This window comes from Camelina sativa, chromosome 5 (genome assembly GCF_000633955.1).
Source record: "Camelina sativa cultivar DH55 chromosome 5, Cs, whole genome shotgun sequence".
Classification (NCBI taxonomy): Eukaryota; Viridiplantae; Streptophyta; class Magnoliopsida; order Brassicales; family Brassicaceae; genus Camelina; species Camelina sativa.
The window spans coordinates 13,576,680-13,588,865 of record NC_025689.1 but is presented as its reverse complement, the minus strand read 5'-3'; the positions used below and the strand labels follow the sequence as shown (position 1 = coordinate 13,588,865).

Here is a 12,186-nt window from a genome sequence, read left to right as displayed (position 1 = left end):
GGATTCAGCACCCCCGACATACCGAGCTAAACCAGAAATATTAATTGACTATTTAACCGGGAATCCGGTTAAGGGTTCAATTAGGTCACAAGAAGTCAATTCGGATGGAGTGTAATCTTGGAGAGAAAGAAATCGACTTCCACTTCGGTGCGGCGGCCGACTCAAGCAATAAGGCAGTTTTCCATATCTCACTTCGTCCGATAAGGAAAGTTAATATATTATGCGATCTACGAATATGTATAAATAAGGGGAGACTTCTCCATTGTAAGATATACAGAATCGAATACAATAATCGAGTTCTCCTCTTGTTCTTAGCAATAAACCCTAATTCTTTTGAGTTTTACTTCTTTACTTCTAATTTCAAGGTTTAGATCTATTTTCTAGAGAGATTACCCTATTGAATTTGTTTCCCCTTTAAAACAAATTCATTGTGGAAACCTAGTTTCTACAATTGGCGCCGTCTGTGGGGATGCAAATCGTCTCTAGGAAAAGTTACTCTCTAAGAAAATCTCCCTAAGAAGCCCTGCAATAATGTCTTCCATCGTCAACGGAGTCCCCGAAGCAAACCGCATGCCAGAACCCACAGGTCGTTTCCATGGAGGACTTCAAAATCTTGTTCGGCTCCATGACGAAAGAGATCTACCAGATGATCTCCGACACCAACCGCAGAGTCGATGCCGTCGTAACTCAGACAACCCCACTGCAAATCTCTGCCGGACAATCGCCAGCACTCGACTTAGGCGGTCTCACTCGTCGTCTCGATTTTCCGGACGCACAATTCGAGCGGAGGAATCCTCCCCCTCATACCACGTCGAGTATTCGACCGATGAATCCGAATTTGCGGATACACGAGAGCTCGGCCGCCCCGGTCGCCTGCCTCGCGAACTCCGGACCCTGCCTCGAACTCGAAGAAATCAAGACGCAAATTAGCGGCATGAACACGCTCCTCCATCGAGCTATCAGCACGGCTCCGGAGATCGATAGGATTGTCGAGGTGACTCGGCAGTCACCCTTCACTCAACGTATAACGCGGGCTGCCGTACCGAATGTCAAGCTGAAGCTTCCGATCTACCAAGGAGACAAAGATCCGGTCCAGTTCATGACATCCTTCTTGGCAACCATGTCAAAAGCACGATTCACCGACGAAAAGAGGGACGCCGGTTGCTGTCAGCTATTCATCGATAGCCTTTCCGGCCCTGCCTTGGTATGGTTTACGAGGCTCTAGCCGAACTCGATCGACAACTTCGACCAATTGTCCAAAGCTTTCCTCAAGAACTACCGAATCATCATCGAACGAGGTGTAACAAGTTCGGATCTCTGGGAGATGGCCCAGGAACGAGGAGAACCCATCGCCAGCTTCTTGAACAGATTCAAGGAGAAGCTGACAAAGGTCAACGTCCCGGAGGACGCTACAATGGCAGCCTTCAGAAAGGGCTTGATCCCCGGATCACCATTACGAAAGGACCTCAACATCCAGGAACCCAAGGACCTTGACGACGCGCTGCATCGAGCTTCCAGATTCGCGCTCGATGAGGAAGAGGAGGCTCAAATAGCCGCAAAAACTAACGACGAACAACCGTCGCATCCCCCCAAGGCTAAAAATCGGGTCGAACACCACGAACCCCGCAAGCACCACGAACCTCAGGATCGAAAAAAGGCGTCATCCACGCAGTCTCCAAGGTGGACGATCAAGAGAAGCAGCCGTCTGACCCGAAGGAACTCTACTGCGATTTTCACATGTACTCCGGTCACTCCACACATGAGTTTGTCCACCTGAAGAACTACTTGTACGCGAAGTATCTCTCTGGCGAAGTCGAAGCTACTTATCAGCCAAAAAGCGCCCGTGGGGGCAGAGGTCGCCGAGGGGGATGGCGTGGCGGAAGATCTAATGGAGGCTGTGGTGCAGGCGGCGGACGAGGCTACAACGGACCACCCAACGCAGTCCAACAGCCGGCCAACCAAGCACCCGTCAACCACCAAGAAGAGGCGCCCCAAGTAGACGAACTGCCTGGCCCTCCCAAGCGCCAGGGGGGCAAAACCCGGAGCGGGCCAATTCCCCTCCCCGTGGACGAATAACCATGATATCTGGTCCACCGGAGGATTGTGCAGACTCCGCGCATTGAAGAAGAGGGCACGACAAGTTTACACCCTCCAAACAGCTCCGAGAGAGCCTTCACTCTGTTTGGACCCGATATCATTCACTTCGGAGGACGCCAAGGGAATCCAGCACCCCCATTCGGACCCTTTGGTTATCGAAGTCTCAATGGGCGACTTCGACGTTGAACGAGTCCTGATTGACACGGGGAGCACCGTCAACGTACTATGCTGGCAAACGCTAGAGAAAATGGGCGTCACACCAGACCAACTGAGACCCGAAACTCGACCGCTGATGGGCTATGATGGGGTCGCTAAGATGTCGATGGGCGACGTAAAGCTGCAAGTACGAGCCGACGGAGTGACCCGGAAGACTAAGTTTGCAGTCGTTGATGCACCACCAATCTACAACGCTATTTTGGGGATACCATGGATATATGCAATGAATGCCTTACCATCGACCTATCACCTCTGCCTCAAATTCCCGACCACCACAGGAATTTGCACACTTTACGGCGACCATAGGGTGGCTCGAGTCTGCTATGTTATCGAAAAGAAGAAGAGAAAGACGGAGGATGCATAGCAATTACAGAGCGGGGATCACCTTACCGGTCCCCAAAAGCCGGAGCGGGATCGCCTCAAGTCTCCAGAGTGTCGGATCATACAGGCAAATAAAGACCCCTCTGACCCCTCGCGAACTGTCGGTATCGGGGCTGAACTCGACGAACACATAAAGACTAAGCTGATCGCTTTCCTGCAATCTCGGGCTTTCACGTTCGCCTGGTCAACGAAAGACATGGTCGGGATAAGTCCCGAAGTCATGTGCCATAAGCTCAACATCGATCCCACATTCAAGCCGATCAGACAGAAACGCAGGCGTTTGGGCCCGGATCGAGCCAAGGCGGTCCAAGACGAAGTCAAACGACTATTCAAGGCGGATCAAATAATGGAAGTCCAGTACCCTGATTGGTTGGCTAACCCGGTGGTGGATAAAAAGAAAAACGGCAAGTGGAGGGTTTGCGTGGACTTCACTGATCTCAACAAAGCTTGTCCTAAGGACAGCTTCCCTTTACCGCACATAGATCGTCTCGTTGAACCCACGGCTGGAAACCAGTTGCTTTCATTTATGGATGCTTTCTCATGCTACAACCAGATCGCCATGAGTTCGGCCAACCGTGAGAAAACGGCATTCATCACAGATAGGGGGACCTATTGCTATAAAGTGATGCGGTTCGGATTAAAAAACGCCGGAGCAACTTACCAGCGATTGGTAAACATGATGTTCGCAGATCTGCTCGGCAAAACTATGGAGGTCTATATAGACGATATGCTGGTCAAGTCTTTGATCGCAGAACAGCACGTCCAACAGCTGGCAGAGTGTTTCGACATCTTGGATCAATTCCAGATGAAACTAAACCCAACGAAGTGTACGTTCGGAGTAACTTCTGGAGAATTCTTGGGGTACATCGTCACCGAACGGGGAATAGAGGCGAATCCTAAACAGATCGAAGCTATACTAGGACTTCCATCACCGACCAACAAGCGAGAAGTACAACGCCTAACTGGCCGGATCGCCGCTCTAAATCGTTTCATCGCCTGATCAATGGACAAGTGCCTCCCCTTTTANAAAGTGATGCCGTTCGGATTAAAAAACGCCGGAGCAACTTACCAGCGATTGGTAAACATGATGTTCGCAGATCTGCTCGGCAAAACTATGGAGGTCTATATAGACGATATGCTGGTCAAGTCTTTGATCGCAGAACAGCACGTCCAACAGCTGGCAGAGTGTTTCGACATCTTGGATCAATTCCAGATGAAACTAAACCCAACGAAGTGTACGTTCGGAGTAACTTCTGGAGAATTCTTGGGGTACATCGTCACCGAACGGGGAATAGAGGCGAATCCTAAACAGATCGAAGCTATACTAGGACTTCCATCACCGACCAACAAGCGAGAAGTACAACGCCTAACTGGCCGGATCGCCGCTCTAAATCGTTTCATCGCCTGATCAATGGACAAGTGCCTCCCCTTTTACCAACTTCTTTGCGGAAATAAGGATTTCCACTGGGACGAAGAATGCGAGACCGCCTTTCGGCAGTTGAAGGAATATCTGACTTGTCACCCAGTTTTAGTCCAACCGGAGGACGGCGAAACACTATACCTCTATGTCTCGGTTTCCAGTTCGGCAGTCAGCGGGGTGTTAGTCCGAGACGACCGCGGAGACCAAAAGCCTACCTTCTACACAAGCAAAGCACTAAACGACGCGGAATCTCGATACCCCACGCTGGAAAAACTGGCCCTTGCAGTGATCGTCGCAGCACGGAAACTGTGACCCTATTTTCAATCGCACTCTATCATCGTGCTTACCGACCAACCGCTCCGAACCATCCTCCATAGTCCTCTCCAATCCAGACGCATGGCAAAGTGGGCAGTCGAACTCAGCGAGTACGATATCGAATACCGTTCTCGCCCAAGTCTGAAGTCGCAGGTTCTGGCTGACTTCATCACCGAACTATCGCCCGAGCTCGACGACCCACCCCCGCGGTAGAGCAATGGACAATGTTCGTCGATGGTTCGTCAACGAACCAAGGATCCGGAGTGGGACTCATCCTCCGATCCCCCAGCGGTGAAATCCTTGAGCAGGCGTTAAAGCTCAATTTCAAGGCGTCGAACAACGAAACCGAATATGAGGCCGTTCTCGCGAGACTCCGGTTAGCCCAGGGACTTGGAGTCAAACACCTGCAGGTCTTATGTGACTCCCAACTCGTAGTCAGCCAGTACAGCGGAGAATTCGATGCCAAAAACAAGCGAATGGGAGCATATCGACAGTTAGTCCGCACGTTGTCCGGAGAATTTACATTTTTCTCTCTGACGAAGGTCCCACGGAACGAGAATGCATCAGCCAACGCCCTCGCAGCTCTGGCAAACCGCTCCGACCCTGAGTTACAGCGTACCATTCCAATTGAATGCATCGATGCTCCCAGCATTGATCCAGACAACCAGATCGCCGTCATCAACGACGACCCAATCCCGATGGAAGCCGATGAGCCAATAGAAGATATGACGGATATCGCCAAACCTCTGGAGGATTGGCAACTTGAGATCAAACTTTACATCTCCGAAGGCATCGTCCCGACGGACCGATGGGCAGCTCGACGACTGAAGGCTCGAAGTGCCAGGTACATCCTTTTGGACGGTGAACTATTTCGCCGAAGTGCGTCGGGAGTATTCCCTACCTGTGTTACTCGGGACGAAGCCGAACGTATCATGATGGAAGTGCATGAAGGCGAGGGTGGCAACCATTCTGGCGGACGCGCACTCGCCATTAAAATCAAAAAGGATGGACACTATTGGCCTACCATGATGGCCGACTGCGAAACTTTCGCGGCCAAATGCGAAGCTTGTCAACACCATGGACCAATGCGGCACGTCCCGCCAAAACTGCTAAATACCGTGACAGCTCCATATCCTTTTATGCGCTAGGCCATGGACGCCATAGGACCTTTTCCGGCATCAAAATCCAAGAAGTATGTCCTGGTGCTGACCGATTACTTCACCAAGTGGGTGGAGGCGGAATCTTTCACGAGGATCCAATCCTTAGACGTGACGAACTTCATATGGAAGAACATCATATGTCGCCATGGACTTCCATATGAGATTGTCACCGACAACGGCACCCAATTGACCTCGATGATCACCAGACGCTTCCTGACGAAGTGGCAAATCCGTCTCAGCACTTCGACTCCTCGGTACCCTCAAGGAAATGGTCAGGCTGGAGCCACGAATAAGTCAATCGTCGATGGACTCAAGAAACGACTCGGTCGAAGGAAGGGAGCATGGGCAGACCACTTGGACGGTGTACTATGGTCATACCGCACAACCCCGCAGCGAAGCACGAGACAGTCCCCTTTCTCTCTCGCATACGGTCTCGAAGCACTTGCCCCGGCCGAAGCAGGAGTCCCGACACTTCGTCGTACTATGATGGTCGATAATCCCGAACTTAATGACAAGATGCTGATCGATCACAACGATCTTGCTGAAGAGTTGCGCGACAGAGCTCTAGTTCGAATGCAACACTACCAAGATGCAGCGGCTCGATACTATAATAAGACTGTTTGTCAGCGGCGTTTCAACGAAGGCGATCTAGTTCTGCAAGAAGTTTTCGAGAACACCAAGGAAGTAAACGCTGGTAAACTCGGCCCTCGGTGGGAGGGTCCATACCTCGTGTCTAGAGAAGTTTGTCCAGGTGTCTACAAACTCGTAACCATGGCCGGGGAACGGATCAAAAACTCGTGGAACGCAGCCCACTTGAAACGTTACTACAGCTAAGTCGTTGTTACGACTCTACCTAGGAGTTTTAGGGACTCCGAACTCCATTTATCCTTCTTTTGTAATACGAACTACGCTTGGCTTGATCCCCACTCCGGGGTACGTAGGCAATTCCTTATCTTTCAAAGATTAAGCGAATACAGCTAATATATTAATAAAGTTTTGACCCAAAAAAAAACTTATTCTTATTTTCGAACATATTCAGACCGGCGACAAGCCGGTGTACAACATATCGACCATATTCGAAAAATCACTTGCATTTAATCTCCCTTACACGGTTTGATAATTCCAATTAAAATAAAGTTTTAATAAGCTAAGTCAATCCCCATTACATGCTTTGGAGCGATGACCAAAAAAAAAACAGAGAAAAGAGACGCAAAGGGAGAAAATCCCTTCAACGACTCAGGGTCCTAGATGAGAATAGAAAAAGACCATCCGAAATCAGAGTTCGGAACAGTCAGAGTTCCACCATCACCGTCTGGGTTGGTCCTCCAGACGAAGTGGAGGCCGTGGACCTGACAGATCATCTGCCAGCGGTTCCTCCACCGTTACCTTGTCCAGTTCGGTTCGCCAGAACTGACGAGATTGCCTCAGGGTCTCCAGTCTCTCCCTCGGAACTTCGACGCCTCTTGACGCCAGGTCTTCCAAGAAGGAACATGGGCCTTCAGCCAAGTGCCTCTAACGGAAAATCTGGCCAGCCGACTCCAGAAAATTGGCGTACCGCCTTAACCTTTCCACAGAGGCCCGGTAGGCCCAGATATCCACAGTAAGCGGGTGTGCAGTATCTTCGAGAGGCTGACAGTCGGCTTCAAAAAGGACAGGCATCTCCATACTAGCCACCAGCTCTTGGCACGCCGCGCGCGCGGCAAGGAGCCCGGTCATACGCCACTTCTCCAAAAAGTAACTTTCGGCGATTATTTCATTCAAGACCTGAATAGTCCCGTCCAACCGATAAAGCCGACAAAATTCGGTCAATCTACGGCGTCTCGCCATAAGGTGAGCCCCCAGCCTATAACGGCCAGCTCGGTATCTTCGGAGTTCCTGACACACGAGGCTCCCTTCTGCACCCGTCATATCAACATGAGGAATTGGTGCGCGAGTTCGGAACGTCTCCACGCCCTCCTGGGCGGAGGGATTTTCCGACTTTTCAGTTCAGTTGGAACCACTCGCCGCAGCGGCTATCCTTTCCCGAGCCCGTCTTAGCCACGCAGATCGAGTAGTCACCATCTCTTTCTCTTAATATTTTGGAAAGTTATGGAGGTTAGAATGATCTCCCAAACTCCCAATCCTATTTATACAGGATTATGGGAAGTAACCGCCGCTGAATCCACCAATCAGAGTGCAGCGAAATCTTCGCTAGGTCCCGAGAATAACTCTCAAAGACCGCCCAGCACATTTAATGCGGTGCGTCCCTTATTTCCAAAACGGAAAAAGGAAGTTTCCTAAAATTTATAAAAAAAAAAAAAAAAAACAACAATATATATATATACAGTCATATCTCAACCCGATCTGGACTAAGTATTTATTAGTCCGCACTAAATTCACCCTTCATTGACACCCTGGCCAGGTGATCAGCTAGTATAACTACCCACTATCTTTCAGGATAAGCCGAACCCAGAGTTATTACTTCGCGCCTGACTTTCATATGTAGGGATAAGCCGGACCCAGAGTATTTATTCCGCACCCGCTCTTTTATTTTTGGGGTAAGCCGAACCCAGAGTATTTATTTCGCACCCAAACTTTAGTTCGGACGGAACGGTTAGCCGAACCCAGAGAATATTTTCGCAGTCCGACATCCGGACTAAAGCAAAGGAGGTAAGCCGAGCCCAGTATCTCGCTCTCCGACCAAACACACTTCGTTTAAAATTCATAACCTGCTTTCGAGACCCTAATCGATTTACCGTCATTTAATGAAAATCGCCTGATGTAAGCCGGGAGACGTCTCGCTTCAGGCACATTTTTTTTAGAATCGAATAGTAAAGCAGTGACTAAATACACAATAGAATAGCAAAATAAATCTCTTATTATTACTGTAAAGTTTTATTTTATGACAAGCAAAGTTCAAGTTCGCCTGCTACATTGCAGCTGCATTTTATTAAATTATCACACGGAACATCCTAATTCCAAAATGGTGCGCCATTCGCAGCAATCTCGCGAATGCTCGTCTTGAGTCGCTTCGGCATTGGCCATAGCAGTTGCGACCCAGTCTTTTCCCAGTCCTCGGAACGAGTCTCCAATGATCTGGCCTTCTGTTCGGATTCATCAAGCAGGTCAGTAGTCCTTTTCCTTTTCGCCCTGAGTAGGGCGATCTCGGATTCCAGAGTCCTCAGCCGTCGATCGATCCTGCTTCTCTTCATATGAAAATACTGAAAATGTTGAGTCAGTTCTTGGTGCGTACCCTCAATCTGCATACGCAAAATCAGCAACGAGTTAGTACGAAGAAGACCAATTTTGGTCGTTCATAAGGAAAGCAAAAAGGAGAAGAGGATAGTGGCTACCTGACAGAAAAAGGCATCGGCCTCGGCAAGCTCGGCATCGGTTGCACGCTGGTTAATGTAGAACGGCTTAACGTTGCCTGGAATGAAGTCACCAATCAAGGCAGGGTCCATGTGTGTCGATCTCCGATCTGATTCCCTTCGGCATTCATTGCAGTACGCAACAAGACATGGCGGCAAAGCAGCTATCTTGTCGAACCCATTCGTAATCCAATCCTTTGGGTGAGGTTCCAGCATCTCGAGTTTGAGTAGCAGATCTCGTTGTACTTGTTCCGATGCAGCAAGACGATCGCGATATTCCGTGTGACGATCTTCCACCTCATGAAGAAATTCTTCCAGTTCGCGCATTTCTTCCGGTTTAACGCGGAACATCAACATCTAGGGAGCTCGGATGTTCGGGTAGTATGCCATCCCTCTTTCAATAGCTTCATCACTCGAGAATGTCGGGACATCGTTTCCAACTAGCGAGGATTCCACGCTACTAATCGAGCTCGACATTGTCTTGATTGAAAGTGTTTCTCAAGTTGTTTAGTTCGGAAACAGCGCCGTTTGATTTATACAAGTATTGGGCGGTGAGACCCTTTCCAAATTTCCATATTTCATGCGAAATGGAAAAAATGCAATTTCTTGAAACTGTCAGTTTTCTTTTTCAATGAAAAGGAAATATTCCGGCAATTAAGTTCCAAAAGAGAAAATGGGCCAAACAGGTCGGTAATGTTTTACAAGGGTACTTAACAAAAACAAAAAATACGGCTAAGCATCTAAGGCACCGGTCAAATTGGCCTGGAAGCTATCGGCATTAGAACCATACGGATGTTGGACGGAGTACGGAGCCGTCGTTCCAGGGGGAGGAAATCCATAGCCGAGCTGATCCGGGGACATGTTGAGGTCTTTTTCATTCAGATCAAGGACATTGATCGCCTTGATGGTCTCTTTGGCTTCGGTCTTTTTCTCGTCAATCTCCTTGATTCGCTCCTCGGGAATGACGGCCCCATTCTCGATCAGATATTGTACAGTTTCCTGTATCCCGGAAGCTTGGTTTAGCAGATCTTCCAGGGGACGAACTTTCCCCTGTTCGAGTAGATAGGCCTTGACCTTATCCCAACGATCCTTCCGAAGTCTCTTAACTTCGAAATTGAGCTGAACCTTTAACCTGTCGCATGATTCCTGCAGTTCGGCTTTCTCTTCTTCGAGAGTAAGCGATCGGGAGTTCAGTTCGCTAATCCTCAGTTCAGAGTTGGCGATGATACCATCTTTTTCGGCGACAAGCGCCTCGAGTTCTTTGATCCTCGCATCCTTGGCGTCGCTGGCAACCCGGATTTGCTCTACGCATTCTTTCACCTTTTTGAGCTCCAATCCAGATTTCTTACTGGATTTGGCACGCCTATCGTATAATTGAGTCAGCGTGTTCATCTTGGCGGCAGTCTGTAAATCCGAAGAACGTATGTCAGTTCGCCCGCTAAAATTTCAAGCAAATTAAACAAAATGATAGGGCATACCATTAAGTGGTACTCGGCGACATCAAGGAACGCCTGTTTGAATTCCAGTTCATCCGCTGACGGAAGGATTCGATTGGAGGTCTTCAATTTTCGGAAAAGCTCGCCTGAGGCTTCGCGATTGGTCACCAGAGGGTAGTCTNCTGTATCCCGGAAGCTTGGTTTAGCAGATCTTCCAGGGGACGAACTTTCCCCTGTTCGAGTAGATAGGCCTTGACCTTATCCCAACGATCCTTCCGAAGTCTCTTAACTTCGAAATTGAGCTGAACCTTTAACCTGTCGCATGATTCCTGCAGTTCGGCTTTCTCTTCTTCGAGAGTAAGCGATCGGGAGTTCAGTTCGCTAATCCTCAGTTCAGAGTTGGCGATGATACCATCTTTTTCGGCGACAAGCGCCTCGAGTTCTTTGATCCTCGCATCCTTGGCGTCGCTGGCAACCCGGATTTGCTCTACGCATTCTTTCACCTTTTTGAGCTCCAATCCAGATTTCTTACTGGATTTGGCACGCCTATCGTATAATTGAGTCAGCGTGTTCATCTTGGCGGCAGTCTGTAAATCCGAAGAACGTATGTCAGTTCGCCCGCTAAAATTTCAAGCAAATTAAACAAAATGATAGGGCATACCATTAAGTGGTACTCGGCGACATCAAGGAACGCCTGTTTGAATTCCAGTTCATCCGCTGACGGAAGGATTCGATTGGAGGTCTTCAATTTTCGGAAAAGCTCGCCTGAGGCTTCGCGATTGGTCACCAGAGGGTAGTCTCCGAAGTAATGATAGGAGAAGCGATCAGTCTTATCATTTCTCCTTTCCAGGCGAAATCGATTGGCAGATTCCAGTCCGGCTTCTTCCGCCGAGCGTTTGCGGTTCACTACCGGCTGTGGTTCAGTGACTGGGTTATCTCCGATGTGCTTCTTCTTCTTCTTCCTTCTTTTCGATCCAGCTTCAAGTTGCGGGACATCCTGTTCTTCGTTCGAAGGATTGGCATTCTCTAAGGCCAAAGGAAGAATATCTCCTTCCGCGACATCGACTGTGTTGACATTTTCTCCAGAAGCCTGAATAGGGTCGAAGTTGGTCTGGTCCGGGATGGGATCGACTTCGGTTAGACCTTGAGATGGATCGATGTCGGCTTCAATGGCAGCCTGAGTGTCTCGGCGAACGATCTGGAGTCTGTCGGATTCAAGGACACGTGCTCCGGTAGGTTCCGCAGTTCGTCCTAGTGACCTAGCAAAACTTGGGAATGTCGTCCTGGGTTTGCCCATCGCTGTTTCAACACGGATGCGGGTAATAAACTCCCACTGACGATTGTTTCCAGCTAATAGAGCGTCCCTGACAGGATGATAGTTTGGAGCTAGCCGCGTCGCGCAAAATGGACGATCTGGAAGCATGACACAAAAAGTTAAAACTGGTTAGAGATGCCGAAGTCAATTAAAACGTGCTGGAAATATAAAATCTACCAGGATTTTCATTCCACACTCTCCGATGGAAACCCAATGGGTTAACGAGTGAGTGCTGATCGACGCGGACGTAGAAATAGTGGTTCATCCACTTCTTGAATTTGCTCACTCTTTTACCAATAAGGAAATTGTGCGCCGGCCTCATATTCACTTCCCAGCGGTGCAGACTCTTTGATAACTTAAAGTTGGATAGTTGTTCAAAGCATTGAACTCCAATATTGACTCCGACTTCGGCTGCTACAGTGAGGGCAGCCATAAAGTTACAAATAGCTCCGGGGACGAACTGGCAGATCGCTATCCTGCGTCTTTGGGCGTAGAG

General features: G+C 49.1%; 1 protein-coding gene across 1 annotated transcript; it reads left to right on the top strand.

Moving 5' to 3' along the window:
* Window positions 2,264-2,677, top strand: LOC104789237. Its single transcript, XM_010514966.1, has one exon. It carries the CDS (start codon window positions 2,264-2,266, stop codon window positions 2,675-2,677), a length of 414 nt encoding a protein of 137 aa, XP_010513268.1.